This window comes from Coregonus lavaretus (genome assembly GCF_964263955.1).
Source record: "Coregonus lavaretus genome assembly, chromosome: 34".
NCBI classification, from domain to species: domain Eukaryota; kingdom Metazoa; phylum Chordata; class Actinopteri; order Salmoniformes; family Salmonidae; genus Coregonus; species Coregonus lavaretus.
In genome coordinates, this window is record NC_140021.1 from 21815883 (window position 1) to 21834093 (window position 18211).

Below are 18211 nucleotides of genomic sequence, written 5' to 3' on the forward strand. Positions count from 1 at the left end.
ACATACTGGCTTTACTGCTGCTAGTAAGTTTTACATCTACATACCGGCTTTACTGCTGCTAGTAAGTTTTACAACTACATACTGGCTTTACTGCTGCTAGTAAGTTTTACATCTACATACTGGCTTTACTGCTGCTAGTAAGTTTTACAACTACATACCGGCTTTACTGCTGCTAGTAAGTTTTACATCTACATACTGGCTTTACTGCTGCTAGTAAGTTTTACAACTACATACCGGCTTTACTGCTGCTAGTAAGTTTTACAACTACATACTGGCTTTACTGCTGCTAGTAAGTTTTACATCTACATACTGGCTTTACTGCTGCTAGTAAGTTTTACAACTACATACCGGCTTTACTGCTGCTAGTAAGTTTTACATCTACATACTGGCTTTACTGCTGCTAGTAAGTTTTACAACTACATACTGGCTTTACTGCTGCTAGTAAGTTTTACATCTACATACTGGCTTTACTGCTGCTAGTAAGTTTTACATCTACATACTGGCTTTACTGCTGCTAGTAAGTTTTACATCTACATACCGGCTTTACTGCTGCTAGTAAGTTTTACATCTACATACCGGCTTTACTGCTGCTAGTAAGTTTTAGAACTACATACCGGCTTTACTGCTGCTAGTAAGTTTTAGAACTACATACTGGCTTTACTGCTGCTAGTAAGTTTTACAACTACATACCGGCTTTACTGCTGCTAGTAAGTTTTACAACTACATATTGGCTTTACTGCTGCTAGTAAGTTTTACAACTACATACCGGCTTTACTGCTGCTAGTAAGTTTCACAACTACATATTGGCTTTACTGCTGCTAGTATGTTTTACAACTACATATTGGCTTTACTGCTGGGAGAAAGTATTTTTTTGTTGCTTGTTTTATAATTTTTTTTACATGTCTGCCATTGAGGTCAAAATACCTTTTAACAAGGGAGACCTGGCCAAATTTCTAGAAACATGCGGTTTGACTTTTTTGTGCAATGGTGGTTGCTGAATGTTCTTATCAGTCATTGATGGTCCTTGTTAATCAAATTTCTGCCTAATGTATGCTAAGTTTACCAAAAGAATGGCGCAGTGGTCTAAGGCACTGCATCGCAGTGCTAGCTGTGCCACTAGAGATCCTGGTTCGAATCCAGGCTCTGTCGTAGCCGGCCGCGACCTGGAGACCCATGGGGCGGCGCACAATTGGTCCAGGGTAGGGGAGGGAATGGCTGGCAGGGATGTAGCTCAGTTGGTAGAGCATGGCGTTTGCAACGCCAGGGTTGTGGGTTCGATTCCCACGGGGGGCCAGTATGAAATAAACAAAAATAATGTATGCACTCACTTAACTGTAAGTCGCTCTGGATAAGAGCGTCTGCTAAATGACTAAAATGTCAAATGTAATGTATGATTCAATCAATGCTGCATCTGTGAGTCAAGGTCAAGTTCTGAACGTGTGCCTCGGGAAGGAGGCTGTGTTGATCTAAAATGTTTGAAATCTGTCTTCAAAACCACTGTCTTATTCTCAGGTATTTGTGACTTGGTGTTCTCAGATGTTATTCTAATCTAAGCCTTTCATTATCCCAGTGACAATGTAGTCTCTAAGTGTATATACTGCAAGGGTGGTGGTAGTGGTTCATGTTGGGGAGCGTGCCCTGCTGTACAGCCAGTCAGTGGAGGTAGAGGGCTCTGTAACTCAGTCCGTTGAAGGACGGGGGAACATGGGCAGTCACAGAGACCTGATTGATGTCATCTGGCAAACATAGAGAGACTGACTGCACTGTCACCGTCCGAGAGAGAGCGCAACGGAGAGGGAAAGAGAGCGAGACCTACTGTACCGTCCAGAGCCGAGTAGAGCGCTCCCCTCTACTGTCAAACCGCCAGAACACAGCGGTGGTGCACAGTGCTCTGTCTACCCTACCAGAGCATCTGGGCTCAAACAGTATTTGCAAGATTTATTTGGACTCAGGTTTGTCATGCGTGTTCACAATGCCAAGGTCACTGGTTTGTGGTTGGTCCATAAGTGGTGCGGCTTAAACAAAGGGAAGAACAGGATCAAGTTTGTTCTTTTGGAGGAGGTACTCTTCGGAAGCTAAAATGTTGAGGGCCAGCTGGCGGGAAAAAGCTGCTGTATCATAGATTTGTCAGGGAGAGATTCAGCTTTCTAAGTTAGCGCCTTACAGTCCACATGCCTACTCTCAAGTAAGCCAACAGCCAGCTTCTTCTAATCAGACTTCACAAGCCTGCTGATTTGAGATGGTTTTAATCATTTGGCATATTTATCCGAGAGAGAACTTCTGTGTGTCTGTCACTCACTCGACACAACCACTTGCTGAGTTATCATTTGAAAATGAGATTCCGCAAATTTTAAGAGGCAGTTTCCACTGGAGCGAAGCCCGTCTTTAATAAATGCATCTGCTGCCCAGTAGGTGTGTGATGATATAAGTATCGCATAATTTTTTCCCGTGGCAACAATGAAAACATGAAGCAGACAACTCTTTGGTCCTTTAAAAGCCTTATATTTGTAAAATAATGTGTGCTATAGCTTGGAAAATAAATATGACTCTTGATGACAACATAATGTTTGTTTCCAACATTAGGGCTGTTTTCCTAAAGAAGTTAAAGCCGCTTTGTGTTTTGTTTCCTTGTCATGATACTAACGAGTATCGCCATAATGGTATCGTCCCGGCCCTATTGTTTATTAAGCTTGAGTTCCACTTAGTTCCATTGAACATTCCCTACGAACTTGCAAAAATAATCTTGAAGAATCAGTAGTGCTGAGTGATTTAATGCTTTTTGAGGTTGGTTTGATTTTTAAAAAACACTTTTTGGGGTGGGTTTCAATATTATGTGTGTTGACTGCGGTAACAACACAGAATAAAACAGTTAATAAAAGTCCCATGATGGTAGTGACTGCCCATTACTGCTTATCACTTATTAACAGTCATTTATTCACATTACTTTACTCAAATATTTCAGTTGTGTATATTACATTTGTTTTATTTGATGACTATATTTCATTCCATGTCATCATCTCATCTCTATAGAGCTGCTGCCTATGCTCTCTGACAAAATCACTATTTTGTAGTTCTTCAATCTATTTAAGGCATACTTTTGACTGCTGAATACCAACTATCAATCTCTTAGATCATGTATTTTCAGGTAGAGATACCTCGCGACACAACCGCTGCTCTCTATATCACCTCACGATCGCGCATTCTTCTCTCTTCAGTAGCAGGTGTAAAATAAACAAAGGCCGGACATGTAGATGCGCAATGGATTATGGTCATTGTAGTTAATTGCCGTGGTTTATTTGCTATACTATGTCCAATATTGGCCTGTTGGAAACTACAACTCCCTACTACATCGCACAGTTCAGGCTGGATCTGATTTATCTCTAGAGAAACTGTGCGATGTGCGCATTGAGCTCACAGAAAAAAAACATACTAAATGGAATTCAAATAATTGTCAATTGTTTAAGAAAACGAAAATAACGGACATTTCGATTATTCGCTCAGCACTAAGAATCAGATGTGAGTGCTTTTAACATGTGAGATCTAACAAGTCTACCTCCCTCCCTCCCTCACAGAGTCAGCCCAGGTGGAGAAGCAGCCAGCGTCGGTGTCCTCACAGTCGTCCTCCTCAGGTTCGGGCCTGAACCCCACGTCGGGTACCCCCTGTTCCTCCTCGGCCCCCACCACGGTGCCAGTGTCCCCGGTCCTCCAGTCCCACGCCCACACCTCCCTGCTCCAGGACCCCTCCCTGCTCAGACAGCTCCTCCCAGCACTTCAGACCGCCTTGCAACTCAACAACGCAAGCGTCGACATGGCCAAGATCAACGAGGGTGAGAGGGAGAGAGACGCACGTGCACTGAGTCTTTTATCTGTGAGGGCTACTATGGTGAATGCTTTCGCAGACAGCAAGGGAAGCTAGATTATAGAGGGAGTAGGAGAGAGACACAATGCAGAATGTGGCTGAATACATTAGGAGCAGCAAGTGAAACTGGACGTTTTTTTAGTTTTTGCTCATGATGGTCGTCTTTCAACCTTGTGCCCATGTTTCTCTAGCTGCCCTTTGTCTGAGGACGGAAACTCACAGGCAATAGGCAGATCTGTAGACCTGACTAGCAGGTTACTAGGGCCCTATAGAATCTGTGATGCAGAGGGAATCACGGAATACAGACATTAAAATGGAATTCAACAATATAAACAAAATGTATTGAACTTAGTAGGGAATCAACTAAATGTATTGAAAAGTTAATTCATTTGCCCAAGTTTATCAGAAGACGTGAATAGAATGCATCAGTGATTCGTATTTCCTGTAACTTTCTGAAGAGGCAACGAGAATTTCTCGTATGTGTGGCGCGCGCGCCTACCACTTTGTGTCGCTTTGATGCTAATGAAAAGTATTCTGGTAGATGGAAAGGCTTTCCCAAAAAACCTTCTCAATTAAATGTTAACTACCAGGTAGCCTATGCTTACAGCGGTCGCGTTAATGCAAAATTCTGCACCCCCCCCCAAAAGATAAATGCATTATAAATATCTTGCTGCGTTTTGTAAAGACAGATCTAAAATATTTCTTATTGCAATTTCTCGGCATCAGACTGATTTTGTGCTTCAAGTAGCACTTCTCCACTCGGATGAGAATTCACGAACGGGCATTCTATTAAAAGACAGTGCTCTGTTTGATATGTAGCTACTTTTCTCTGGTACTTTTCTCGGTGTAGCCTACTTTTCTCCAGTAAAATGCAAGATTAGCGTCAAGTAAAACTTTAGGAAATTTATCACATTATTTCTATGATAAACATTAGAAATACACTACCTTACCAAAAGTATGTGGACACCTGCTTGTCAAACATCTCATTCCAAAACCACATTGAAAGTCACTGAGCTCTTCAGTTAGGCCATTCTACTGCCAATGTTTGTTTATGTAGATTGCATGGCTGTGTGCTCAATTTTATACACCTGTCAGCAAAGGGTGTGGCTGAAGTAGCTGAATCCACTAATTTGAGAAGGTGTCCACATACTTTTGTGTGTATAGATAGTGTATTATGGCATGCATCGTTTTTGCAAGAAAGACCTTGCTTTTCCATTGTTAGCTAATTTACTTGTGTGGCTGCTAGCCAAATAGTGTTGCACTTCTGTTGTCATCTGATGAGAATGAAGCCATTTTCTGCCGAATGTGTTGCACTAATATATTTTTTGTGAAGGAAAACTAGTTGGAGCACCTGATCACTCTATTGAAGCAAAAAAACACTGCGTCTCTCCTACCCTTGTCCTTCCTCTCTTTTCTCCCCCCTTTTCTCTCTTTTTCTGTTTGTCCCCTCTTTCTCTCTTTCATTCTCTGTTTCTCTCTTCGCTCTCTTTCTCTTTCTGTCTCTCCTCTGTCTTTTTCCTCTCTTTTGGTGTGTGTCTCAGTGTTCTGGTATTGCTTAGGGCTGGGAATGGCCAGGGACCTCACGATACTTTGGTGCCGATACGATATGTATTGTTATTCGATACTGTGATTTTATTGCGATTCGACGTTCCAAACATATTGCTCACCATATCGGCCGCAGAGACTAGAGAGCCATGAGAAAACAAGTTTTGATCAGTCATGGAAATGCAAGTGCTGAAAACAAATTGGCTCCCTATTTAAAAAGAAGATGGAGAACAAGCTATGAAGGAAAAATAGTTTTGGTGCAGGTACAGCCAACTAGCGCAAAAATAATAATTGTCAAAACGATACGATATGTCGTCAAATGATTTTCGGTACAGCGGGAAAGTTGCATGCCATTCACAATGTTCAGCATTTACAATGTTCCTTGCATTGTCTGTTGTGACCGGATTGTTATGTTGGGCCTCTCCAGTTTTCACTCTGATGCTGCGTTTGTAACCATTTGGGAATTTACCAGTTGTGAAGTCATAAATACTAGTTGGATGCATTCATGTGACTTGAACTCATTGAGAAATGCCGATTTGGCTAATGGCCAACAAGCTTTGTCAACCATACTACAAATAGAGCTATCATGCTTGTAAACAAATTATAGTTCAAAAACCACATTCATAGATTGCTTTTGTATAAATGTTTTGTTGGATTTAACTGTCAAATGCTGTTATAGAGGCAATTTCCTTAGTACCTGACATCGGAGGTCACCATGTGGGAGAAATGGTTCTCAGGATGACGACGAGTCACTGTTAAGTAAGCGCAACACAGGTTGCTATGGCCAATTCATTGAAAACTTCATCTTAGGTTTGCTTATATAGAGCGGGTACTAGCTGTTTGCTGAAATGGTTGTAGGAGGGACGTTTGTAATGTGGCTCGGGCACTTTCATGAGGTGTTGAAACCACTACTGAAACCCCCTATTCTCAACCACGGAGTAGGTGCATATCCACGGTCTAAACCAAAGACTGTAAAAAATATATAAACACAGCCTACATATCGCTCTTGTTATTTCTTTGGCCCGGTCAGAATCTGCTGCTAAGGCTGCTTGAATGGGGAGATGACGATGTGTTTCTTTGAGTTTCCGTCTTGCTCCGGTATACGGTGGTGACGTCGGTGTAAAATGTGTCAACATATTTGAGGTGTTGGCAGCTGCGTAGGCTATTCACGTTGAGTGTGGCGACGTACTGTTAATGTTTATCAACAACTCTGTCCATCGCTGTTGGAAGCTGCTGGGAAGCCAACATTTTCCCAAACTGGAGATTTTAAACGTTGATGGAGGATCCTCCAATTCTGGTTTCTCGACCTCCACCACTCGCCATCGTACATAACTATTTTCCGGCTGCGCCTCACAAAAGGACAGTTAGAAGTGCGTCAATTAAGATTATAATTTGTATTACAACATGTGCATAGGCTCTAGTTGTTTTAACGGAATAGCCTGAAATGTTTTTTCAGCTCAGATTTACTCAAGAGGCCTACAACCCAGCGTACATTTTAAAAAATGTATTCATTCAGGTTCACAGTGCGGACCGAACCGAGTTCCCTGTACCGAACTGTTCGGTACGAATACATGTACCGTTACACCCCTAATTAGGGATAATCTGTTATAGTTTTAGATAAAGACTATCTTTCCCAGCTTTCCTCACTATTTTCTCTCTCCCTAGTCCTCACAGCTGCTGTCACTCAAGCGTCGTTACAGTCGTTGCTTCATAAGATCCTCACGGCCGGCCCATCGGCTTTCAACATCACCACTCTGCTCTCCCAAGCAGCCCAGCTCTCCAACCAAGGTAGGACTTCTTCAGCCACGCTGTTTTATTTTGCTGCCGTGGTCGTTTTTACATCCAAAATTGACAACCTTCCTCCAACTTGCCACTGTTGACTTTAGTATTAAAAGTCTATCTAAACCAGAATGGGAATGGTGTTCAAATGTGTAACCATATCCATGTCTTCTCCCTCAAACCGCATCGAATGTCAGTGGTTGATTTTTGCCAATGTATTATTTTGTGTCCGTCTTCTTTGCACTGTTACACTTATTATATGTATTTATTTTTTGGTCATTTAGCAGACGCTCTTAACCAGAGCGATTTACAGGAGCAATTAGGGTTAAGTGCCTTGCTCAAGGGCACATCGACAGATTTTTCACCTAGTCGGCTCGGGGATTAGAACCAGCGACCTTTCGGTTACTGGCACAACGCTCTTAACCACTAAGCTACCTGCCGCCCCTCTGCAAACAAGACACTATTTTCATCTAGAATTCTGTCATAGCTATTCCCCAACATTTATTTTAGTTGCTTTTGCCACCTGCTTACAGAATGCAGCTTTGTCATGGAAATGGTTTTTAATGAATGCCTAATCATTCTCCAACCTCTCTGCTAACCCCAACAGCCCAGCAGTCGAACCAGTCCCCCATGTCCTTGACGTCAGACGCCTCCTCTCCCCGCTCCTACGTGTCTCCCAGGATCAGCACGCCTCAGACCAACACTGCTCATCACAAAGCCCTGCTCAGCACGCCACCTGTCGCCTCTCAAACCAAGGTACTGTCTACTGTAGCCTCCCAGCCTAAGGTAGGGCCTCTCTACCCCACTGTCCCCCTGAGTGGAGGGGATGGTAGGGATTTTGTTGGAGTATTTACTCTTGGTGTTTCACAGCATCATGACCAAGCTAGTCTAAGACCTACCCAGGTTGTTCAGTGTTTATTACTGCTGTAGGGGTTTCTCTTTGTGTTTTTGTCAGTATAATAATCATGTCATTTTCTAAAATGCCTTTGTAGAGGAACGTGTGTTGTGACAGCAATTGAGCAAGCAGCTCTTGTTTGCCGTGCGTCTGTGTCTTGGTCTTTTTAATAATGAATGTTTATCTCACTAGAGCTACTCTTATCTGGCCTGGTCCCTGTCTGTCATTCTCTTTGTGGTCCAGGTGAACATCCATGGTTCTGGTGTTTCCTCTCTAACCTTCTTCCCCTCTGTCGCTGTGTGGTCCAGGTGAGCAACACGCCAGTTGTGAAGCAGCAGGGATCAGCCCCCCAGCCCTCCTCCCAGCAGCCCCTCCCCAGCGACAAACCACACGGACACGACATCGCCGCCTCCCCTAGGACCCTCCAGCGCCAAGGGTTAGCCTACATTGACCTTCTAGTCATTAGCAGACTCTTTTCTTTTTGATTCATCATTGGCTAGAGCTCTTTATGTGACAGTGTTGAATGTGTTGTGTGTTTTTAAAATGTTTTCAGTGTGTGAAAAATCTATAAAAAATGTCATCCTAATTTAGCAGACGCTCTAATCTATAGCAAATTACAATCTGTGTTTTCAACTAAAGGAGGTAAAACAATTGATCATTGCTACTAAGAGTCTTCAAGATGCTCTCTTGTGTTCGTCTGACTGATGTGAAGAGAAAGCAGAGAACCTCAAGGGGTGACATACAATGCCATGATCATGCCTTGTAAGAGACTGTTTACACATTATTTCAATATGTAGTGTTGTGGAGCCACCTGCTGGCGGTTTAATGGACAAGTATTTCATAAGTATTTGCTTTACACAGCTACACACAAAGACTCTATTGGATTGCGCTGTCGTTTAATTCATTAGAGTCTTAAGACATTGGGGGTGCTAAGCTCACATATGGAATTGTTTTAAGATGGTCATACTATGGATCATTTAGCTATTTGATTTTGAATTTTAGGACCACTTTAGGTGTCAAGTGTATAAAAATTATTTGATAAAATATTGATTTTTATTATTTTGCCCTTTACTACTAAACTCCATAGAAACACATTGAATAACACATTCATAAATGTCAAAGGACAGTCAAATGTCTCATAAGAAACAAGATTTTGAAGTGTCTGTCCTAAATCTAGGAGATAGATAAAATAGATAACTCATTATTATTATTATTATTATTATTTTTTTACACACACTGTATTTAACCGCTTTTTTTGGTAGGTACAAAACTAACTTAATACTTCCATTCGTTTTTTAAAAACTGGTACAGGTTACCTTCATACGAGTGCCGTGACACTTGTGGGGGTCGTACAGCAAAACGGAGAACACCATGTTTGTGTAAATCTCCCCTTTCCATAGAGTTTATAGGCCAAACCTTCAGACGTTTTCGCAAGAAGGCCGATTTTTTTGGGGGGGATGTCTCATGGTCTTACAAACACCGCTCTAGCTTTGCCACCTTTCACCGCGGAAGTGTGACATCGGTGGATGTGATGGATTGACACGCCTCCAAATGACATCATTTGAGTCAATTGGAGGTGTACCTGTGGATGTATTTCAAGGCCTACCTTCAAACTGTGCCTCTTTGCTTGACATCATGGGAAAATGAAAATAAATCAGCCAAGACCTCAGAAAAATTATTGTAGACTTCCACAAGTCTGGGTCATCATTGGGAGCAATTTCCAAATGCCTGAAGGTACCACGTTCATCTGTACAAACAATGGTACGCATGGGACCACGCAGCCGTCATACCGCTCAAGAAGGAGACGCGTTCTGTCTCCTAGAGATGAACGTACATTGGTGCGAAAAGTGCAAATCAATCCCAGAACAACAGCAAAGGACCTTGTGAAGATGCTGGAGGAAACGGGTACAAAAGTATCTATATCCACAGTAAAACTGGTCCTATATAGACACAACCTGAAAGGCCGCTCAGCAAGGAAGAAGCCACTGCTCCAAAACCGCCATAAAAAAGCCAGACTACGGTTTGCAACTGCACATGGGGACAAAGATTGTACTTTTTTGGAGAAATGTCCTCTGGTCTGATGAAACAAAAATAGAACTGTTTGGCCTTAATGACCATCGTTATGTTTGGCGGAAAAAGGGGGGTGCTTGCAAGCCGAAGAACACCATCCCAACCGTGAAGCACGAGGGTGGCAGCATCATGCTGTGGGGGTGCTTTGCTGCAGGAGGGACTGGTGCACTTCACAAAATAGATGGCATCATGAGGAAGGAAAATTATGTGGATATATTGAAGCAACATCTCAAGACATCAGTCAGGAAGTTAAAGATTGGTCGCAAATGGGTCTTCCAAATGGACAATGACCTCAAGCATACTTCCAAAGTTGTACCAAAATGGCTTAAGGACAACAAAGTCAAGGTATTGGAGTGGCCATCACAAAGCCCTGACCTCAATCCTACAGAAAATGTGTGGGCAGAACTGAAAAGGCGTGTGCGAGCAAGGAGGCCTACAAACCTGACTCAGTTACACCAGCTCTGTCAGGAGGAATGGGACAAAATGCACCCAACTTATTGTGGGAAGCTTGTGGAAGGCTACCCAAAAGATTTGACCCAAGTTAAACAATTTAAAGGCAATGCTACCGAATACTAATTGAGTGTATGTAAACTTCTGACCCACTGGAAATGTGATGAAAGAAATAAAAGCTGAGAAATCATTCTCTCTACTATTATTCTGACATTTCACATTCTTAAAATAAAGTGGTGATCCTAACTGACCTAAGACAGGGAATTTTTACTAGGATTAAATGTCAGGAATTGTGAAAAACTGAGTTTAAATGTATTTGGCTAAGGTGTATGTAAACTTCCGACTTCAACTGTGTCTATACAGTGAGGGGAAAAAAGTATTTGATCCCCTGCTGATTTTGTACGTTTGCCCACTGACAAAGAAATGATCAGTCTATAATTTTAATGGTAGGTTTATTTGAACAGTGAGAGACAGAATAACAACACAAAAATCCAGAGAAATGCATGTCAAAAATGTTATGAATTGATTTGGATTTTAAAGAGGGAAATAATTATTTGACCCCTCTGCAAAACATGACTTAGTACTTGGTGGCAAAACCCTTGTTGGCAATCACAGAGGTCAGATGTTTCTTGTAGTTGGCCACCAGGTTTGCACACATCTCAGGAGGGATTTTGTCCCACTCCTCTTTGCAGATCTTCTCCAAGGCATTAAGTTTTCAAGCCTGACGTTTGGCAACTCGAACCTTCAGCTGCCTCCCCAGATTTTCTATGGGATTAAGGTCTGGAGACTGGCTAGGCCACCCCAGGACCTTAATGTGCTTCTTCTTGAGCCACTCCTTTGTTGCCTTGGCCGTGTGTTTTGCGTCATTTTAATGCTGGAATACCCATCCACTACCCATTTTCAATGCCCTGGCTGAGGGAAGGAGGTTCTCACCCAAGATATGACGGTACATGTCCATCGTCCCTTTGATGCGGTGAAGTTGTCCTGTCCCCTTAGCAGAAAAACACCCCCGAAGCATAATGTTTCCACCTCCATGTTTAACGGTGGGGATGGTGTTCTTGAGGTCATAGGCAGCATTCCTCCTCCTCCAAACACGGCGAGTTGAGTTAATGCCAAAGAGCTCAATTTTGGTCTCATCTGACCACAACACTTTCACCCAGTTCTCCTCTGAATCATTCAGATGTTCATTGGCAAACTTCAGACGGGCCTGTATATGTGCTTTCTTGAGCAGGGGGACCTTGCGGGCGCTACAGGATTTCAGTCCTTCACGGCGTAGTGTGTTAACAATTGTTTCCTTGGTGACTATGGTCCCAGCTGCCTTGAGATCATTGACAAGATCCTCCCGTGTAGTTCTGGGCTGATGCCACACCGTTCTCATGATCATTGCAACTCCACGAGGTGAGATCTTGCATGGAGCCCCAGGCCGAGGGAGATTGACAGTTATTTTGTGTTTCTTCCATTTGCGAATAATCGCACCAACTGTTGTCACCTTCTCACCAAGCTGATTGGCGATGGTCTTGTAGCCCATTCCAGCCTTGTGTAGGTCTACAATCTTGTCCTTGACATCCTTGGAGAGCTCTTTGGTCTTGGCCATGGTGGAGAGTTTGGAATCTGATTGATTGCTTCTGTGGACAGGTGTCTTTTATACAGGTAACAAGCTGAGATTAGGAGCACTCCCTTTAAGAGTGTGCTCCTAATCTCAGCTCGTTACCTGTATAAAAGACACCTGGGAGCCAGAAATCTTTCTGATTGAGAGGGGGTCAAATACTTATTTCCCTCAATAAAATGCTAATCAATTTATACGATTTTTGACATGCTTTTTTCTGGATTTTGTTGTTCTGTCTCTCACTGTTCAAATAAACCTACCATTAAAATTATAGACTGATCATTTATTTGTCAGTGGGCAAACGTACAAAATCAGCAGGGGATCAAATACTTTTTCCCCTCACTGTATGTATGTGTGTGTATAAAATTGATTCAGCTGCGGGATCGGGGCACCACCAGTGCAGAGCTTGCTCCGGAATGGCAGCAGGCAGGTGTGAGTGCATCTGCACGCACAGTGAGGCGAAGACTTTTGGAGGATGGCCTGGTGTCAAGAAGCCAGCAAAGAAGCCACTTCTCTCCAGGAAAAACATCAGGGACAGACTGATATTCTGCAAAAGGTACATGGATTGGACTGCTGAGGACTGGGGTAAAGTAATTTTCTTTGATGAATCCCCTTTCCGATTGTTTGGGGCATCCGGAAAACACCTTGTCTGGAGAAGACAAGGTGAGCGCTACCATCAGTCCTGTGTCATGCCAACAGTAAAGCATCTTGAGACTATTCATGTGTGGGGTTGCTTCTCAGCCAAGCGAGTGGGCTCACTCACAATTTTGCCTAAGAACACAGCCATGAATAAAGAATGGTACCAACACATCCTCCGAGAGCGACTTCTCCCAACCATCCAAGAACAGTTTGGTGACGACCAATGCCTTTTCCAGCATGATGGAGCACCTTGCCATATGCAAAAGTGATAACTAAGTGGCTCGGGGAACAAAACATAGATATTTTGGGTCCATGGCCAGGAAACTCCCCAGACCTTAATTCCATTGAGAACTTGTGGTCAATCCTCAAGAGGCGGGTGGACAAACAAAAACCCACAAATTCCGACAAACTCCAAGCATTGATTATGCAAGAATGGGCTGCCATCAGTCAGGATGTGGCCCAGAAGTTAATTAACATCATGCCAGGGCGGATTGCAGAGGTCTTGAAAAAGATGGGTCAACACTGCAAATATTGACTCTTTGCATAAACTTAATATAATTGTCAATAAAAGCCTTTGAGATTTATGGAATGCTTGTAATTATACTTCAGTATACCATAGTAACATCTGACAAAAATATCTAAAAACACTGAAGCAGCAAACTTTGTGAAGACCAATACTTGCGTCATTCTCAAAACGTTTGACCACGACTGTAGACATGTTGCTGGAGAGCATCATGTCTCTCGTTCACATTTGCTTGTAAATGTCCAAACTCACTATTCGGTGGGTCTTACCTATATTCACTACATGACCAGAAGTATGTGGACACCTGCTCGTCGAACATCTCATTTCAAAATCATGGGCATTAATATGGATTTGGTCCCCCCTTTGCTGCTGTATCAGCCTCCAGTCTTCTGGGAAGGCGTTCCACTAGATGTTGGAACTTGCTTCAATTCAGCCACACAAGCATTAATGAGGTCGGGCACTGATGTTGGGTGGTTAGGCCTGGCTCGCAGTCGGCGTTCCAGTTCATCCCAAAGGTGTTCGATGGGGTTGAGGTCAGGGCTCTGTGCAGGCCAGTCAAGTTCTTCCACACCGATCTCGACAAACCATTTCTGTATGGACCTCGCTTTGTGCACAGGGGCATGTCATTGTATGCTGTAGCGTTAAGATTTCCCTTCACTGGAACTAAGGGGCCTAGCCTGAACCATGAAAAACAGCCCCAGAACATTATTCCTCCTCCATCAAACTTTACAGTTGGCACTATACATTTGGGTAGGTAGCGTTCTCCTGGCATCTGCCAAACCCAGATTCATCCGTTGGACTGCCAGATGGTGAAGCGTGATTCATCACTGCAGAGAACGATTTTCCACTGCTCCAGAGTCAATCGCGCGAGCTTTACACCACTCCAGCCAACGCTTGGCATTGTGCATGGTGATCTTAGTCTTGTGTGTGGCTGCTCGGCCATGGAAACCCATTTCATGAAGCTCCCGATGATGGAGATTGCATGGCCGTGTGCTCGATTTTATACACCTGTCAGCAACAGGAGTGGCTGAAATATCAGAATCCACTAATTTGAATGGGTGTCCACATACTTTTGTGTGTATGTATAGCTTTATGAACTGGATTGCCTGGCTTTGCAATTATTTTATTTTCGTTTGCTCTCGTTAGCATATTTAGCTAGCAGCCTCTGCAAATTCGCTATTACGTGTGCTCATTTTTTAGCATTCTGGTAATAGGCGCCAAATGGGCGTCTCTTGCGTTTTTTGGTGCCCACTTGTGTACTAAAACGGTAATACCGTCAGTCCCGTGGTGAGAGAAGGACGGTATGACTACCTTTGTACTTGTTGATCTTATTCTGTGTTAGTCCATTTTTTCAGATTTTATCAGTTTGACCCTCTAATATGCAGAATTGGACTGACCCTCTCCTCTCGTTGCTCCTCGGTCATTCCACAGCGGTCAGAGGAGTCCGTCCCCAGGTCCCAACCACGCCCCCCCCAGCAGCAGCAGCAGTGCCCCCACCACCACCTCCACACCCTCCAGCTCCTCCAACCGGCCAGCCTCCTGCTCCTTCACCCCCACCCTAGCGTCACACTTCAATGAGAATCTCATCAAGCATGTCCAGGGCTGGCCCGCCGACCACGCAGAGAAGCAGGTAGGTACTTAAATGTAAATGTTACGCATCCAAGGAATTGTATGCATTACTTTTTATTTGACCTTTATTTTAACAGGTCCAATTGATAAAATACCTATTTTTCAAGGGAGATCAGTAAAGAGCTATATATAGATTGGATAGATTTTAGCAGTATTGGATACCTGATTCATGTCATTATTTTGACATGAACCTACATTCATTATGCATTGATCAGAGTCATGGCTGTTGGTATTTGATTATGTCTTGTCATAATTTCACTGCGCTATGCTCTGGATGTGGATTAATTCAACCTTTTTTTCTCTCTCAGGCATCCAGACTACGTGATGAGGCCCACACCATGGGAAGCATCAACATGTCTGAAAATTGCACCGAGCTCAAAAATCTGAGATCCTTAGTTCGAGTTAGTGAAATTCAAGCGACATTGCGCGAGCAGAGGTAAGAATCCAGGCCCTAATTGCCTGGGATATGCATGTTAACGTCGAAATATGTTAAATAATTACAAATATTTTATCATGACAACTAATACAAGTTTATTTTTTCCTCTCATTCCTCTAGGATATTATTTTTGAGACAACAAATTAAAGAACTTGAAAAGTTGAAGAATCAGAATTCCTTCATGGTCTGAGAACTTGAGTTGAAAAGGGGTGTGGCCCATTGCACATGGTTGGAAGAGAGCTGTTGATTGGGAGAACCATTCTGTGTTCTTGTTCTGTGCCCAGTCTGAACACTTTTGAGCTGCAGTTGGATTGGCTTTGCACCGCTGGACTGGACTGGACTGGACTGGGCTGGACTGGACTGGACTGGGCAGGGAGAGTCTGAGTGGTTGATGGTTGTTGGGGAGGAGAAGAGCGGAGAAAAGGGGTTGATACAAGACATGGGTGCGTCCCAAATGGCACCCTATTCCTATTCCATTTATAGTGCGCTACTTTTGAACAGGGACTATAGGGCTCTGGTCAAATGTAGTGCACTATATAGAGAATAGGGTGCCAATTGGGACGCAACCATGGTTGGTTTTGTATGCGCCCTGGAGATGTAGATTTCTTGTAGATGTTATCCATGTTGTAAATATGTTTTGTAGATGACTAAAGCCATGTTTATCAACGCTTTTGACATCCAAAGTCAATGTTATGCCGAGGAAGCAACGGCTTAAGTTCATAGCCGTCTTCATGTTAAACGCATCGGTCAGTGACTACGTCCCAAATGGCACCCTATTCCCTATATAGTGCACTACTTTTGACCAGAACCCTATAGTCCATGGTCAAAAGTAATGCACTATATAGAGAATAGGGTGCTGTTTGGGACGGAGGCACTCAGTCAGCAGACTTCAAGCTTTTTTGTTAATAGATCAGTGAACCATTGCCTTGAGCATGTCTGTGACCTATGATCTGCATGGAAACCATGGAAACTGTGGAAGATGGCGTTATAATAACTGAAACATAAAAAAAAGACCCTAATGTAACACAAACAAACACAAACAAACAAACAAACAAGCAAAGCAAAACAAACTCAAATGTTTTCATTTTCTAGTTCTCTGTGCTCTTGAATAATAATAATAATAATAATGCTCCATGCATTATAACCCAGTCTTATTTTCCCTATTTATCACCCTCTGGTGAAAGTATAAAGGTTACACACACACAGGATGTCTCTCAAATGGCACCCTATTCCTTTTGTATGGAAGTACTTTTGGCAAACGTCGGGCACTATATAGGGAATAGGGTGATGTTTGGGAGACAGCCACACACAGCTACCCATTCCCACCATCCTCCTCAAAAGGTTAATCATGCCTGGTCGCAATGGTTCAGAGATCTGTTTGTTCACAGCTCACCATGGCCCTGTCCTACATTGCATTTCCCAAAACAGACAAACCAGTGCCTGATGGAGTGAGTAATGGAAGAAAGAGAGCACTGCAATGTTGTGCTTTTTTTACATCAAGGACAATTCCCAATGCTAGCCTGTCCCTAACCCTGCCTCAGGCCACACCCATTACATGCAGAAGCCCAACCCCCTGGCCTAGCTCTTCTGATGAGAAGAGTTGTCTTTCTAAAACCCTCCTGTTGGTTTTTTCTTTCTCCAAAACTTTCCAGCTAAGTTATTTTTGTATATTTCTTTCTTCTTTTGGAAAACTGTACTTTTATTAAATGTGAGGTGGCACCATCTTGGTTCAACCAAGAGTTCATTCCTATGTACAGTTGGTAAGGTAAAAAAAAGTTGCAGTGATTACTAGTATATCAGAATGTTATTAATAAATTATTGCTACATGTTTTCCTTTGCACCCTGTTAGGAGTGAGTGAATGAGTGCTACTGAGAGCTATTAAAGAAGTGGTTTGGGGACACTGTCGAGGCAAGGTATGGGGTGCGTCTGAATTGGCACTGTATTCACTTTTTAAGTGCACTTACTTTGACAAGGGCCCATTGGCAAGACTAAAAAGGAGAAGACAGCGATTTCATAATTTTCAAGGTTCTTCAGCAAGTGAACTGGGAGCCAAATGGAGCTCCCAGTGAATGGACCTGAATAATGCAATTACAACTCTTGTTCTTTGTTATGACATTGTCTCAGTCTTCTTCTTTTTAGTCTTCCTGCCCAAAATGTAGTGCACTATATAGGGAATAGGGTACAATTAGGGATGCAGTCATGGAGTTGATGATCACTACCCCCACTCACCAGGGTCAGAGGTCGAGCAGGGCAATGACAGCCAGGTCACAAGGTCAAATGTGAAATGTATGTATTTGTAATAAACATGCTAAACTCAAGCGAGCACTGGTTATTTTCTGTTCGAGTTTTGTTTATTACTATTATAACGCTAGTGCCTTGTTGAAAGTCTTAAGTCACACAACCTCTGACATGGAAATAAATATTTCAAGTTTGTTTTCTATTTGATCAGTAACAAAGATATTCAATAAGCATGTCATGCATCAATCTGTAGGGTTGTTTTTGCACTCCCATCCATAATTGCATCTTTGTATTTGTATTTGTTCCCCTGTTCACTCTGAGTCAGAACAGGAACAATGTTTGTATCCCAAATAGCACCCTATTCCTTATGTAGTGCACTACTTTTGACCAGGGCACTGAATAGGGTGCAATTTGGGAACCATGTGTGTCCTCAGCTGTGACGTGTTTTTCTCCACTGTTCTGTTATTCTGTTGAGTCTGTGATTGAGCTGCACCAACACATTCAGTAAATATGACCACATTTGCTTTGTATATTGTTTTCT

At 42.9% G+C, this 18211-nt stretch overlaps 1 protein-coding gene across 1 annotated transcript in view; it reads left to right on the forward strand.

Annotated features, from left to right (window-relative positions):
- waca (WW domain containing adaptor with coiled-coil a) overlaps positions 1–17750 on the forward strand; it is a 43095-nt gene extending 25345 nt beyond the window's left edge. The window contains exons 7-13 of the mRNA XM_084152286.1: positions 3573–3827; positions 7070–7192; positions 7791–7939; positions 8387–8514; positions 14798–14996; positions 15304–15431; positions 15552–17750. Of these exons, the coding sequence (XP_084008412.1) occupies positions 3573–3827; positions 7070–7192; positions 7791–7939; positions 8387–8514; positions 14798–14996; positions 15304–15431; positions 15552–15621 (1052 nt within the window). The 3' untranslated portion in view covers positions 15622–17750. The remainder of the gene's footprint in view (positions 1–3572; positions 3828–7069; positions 7193–7790; positions 7940–8386; positions 8515–14797; positions 14997–15303; positions 15432–15551) is intronic.
- Positions 17751–18211: the final 461 nt, after the last annotated feature.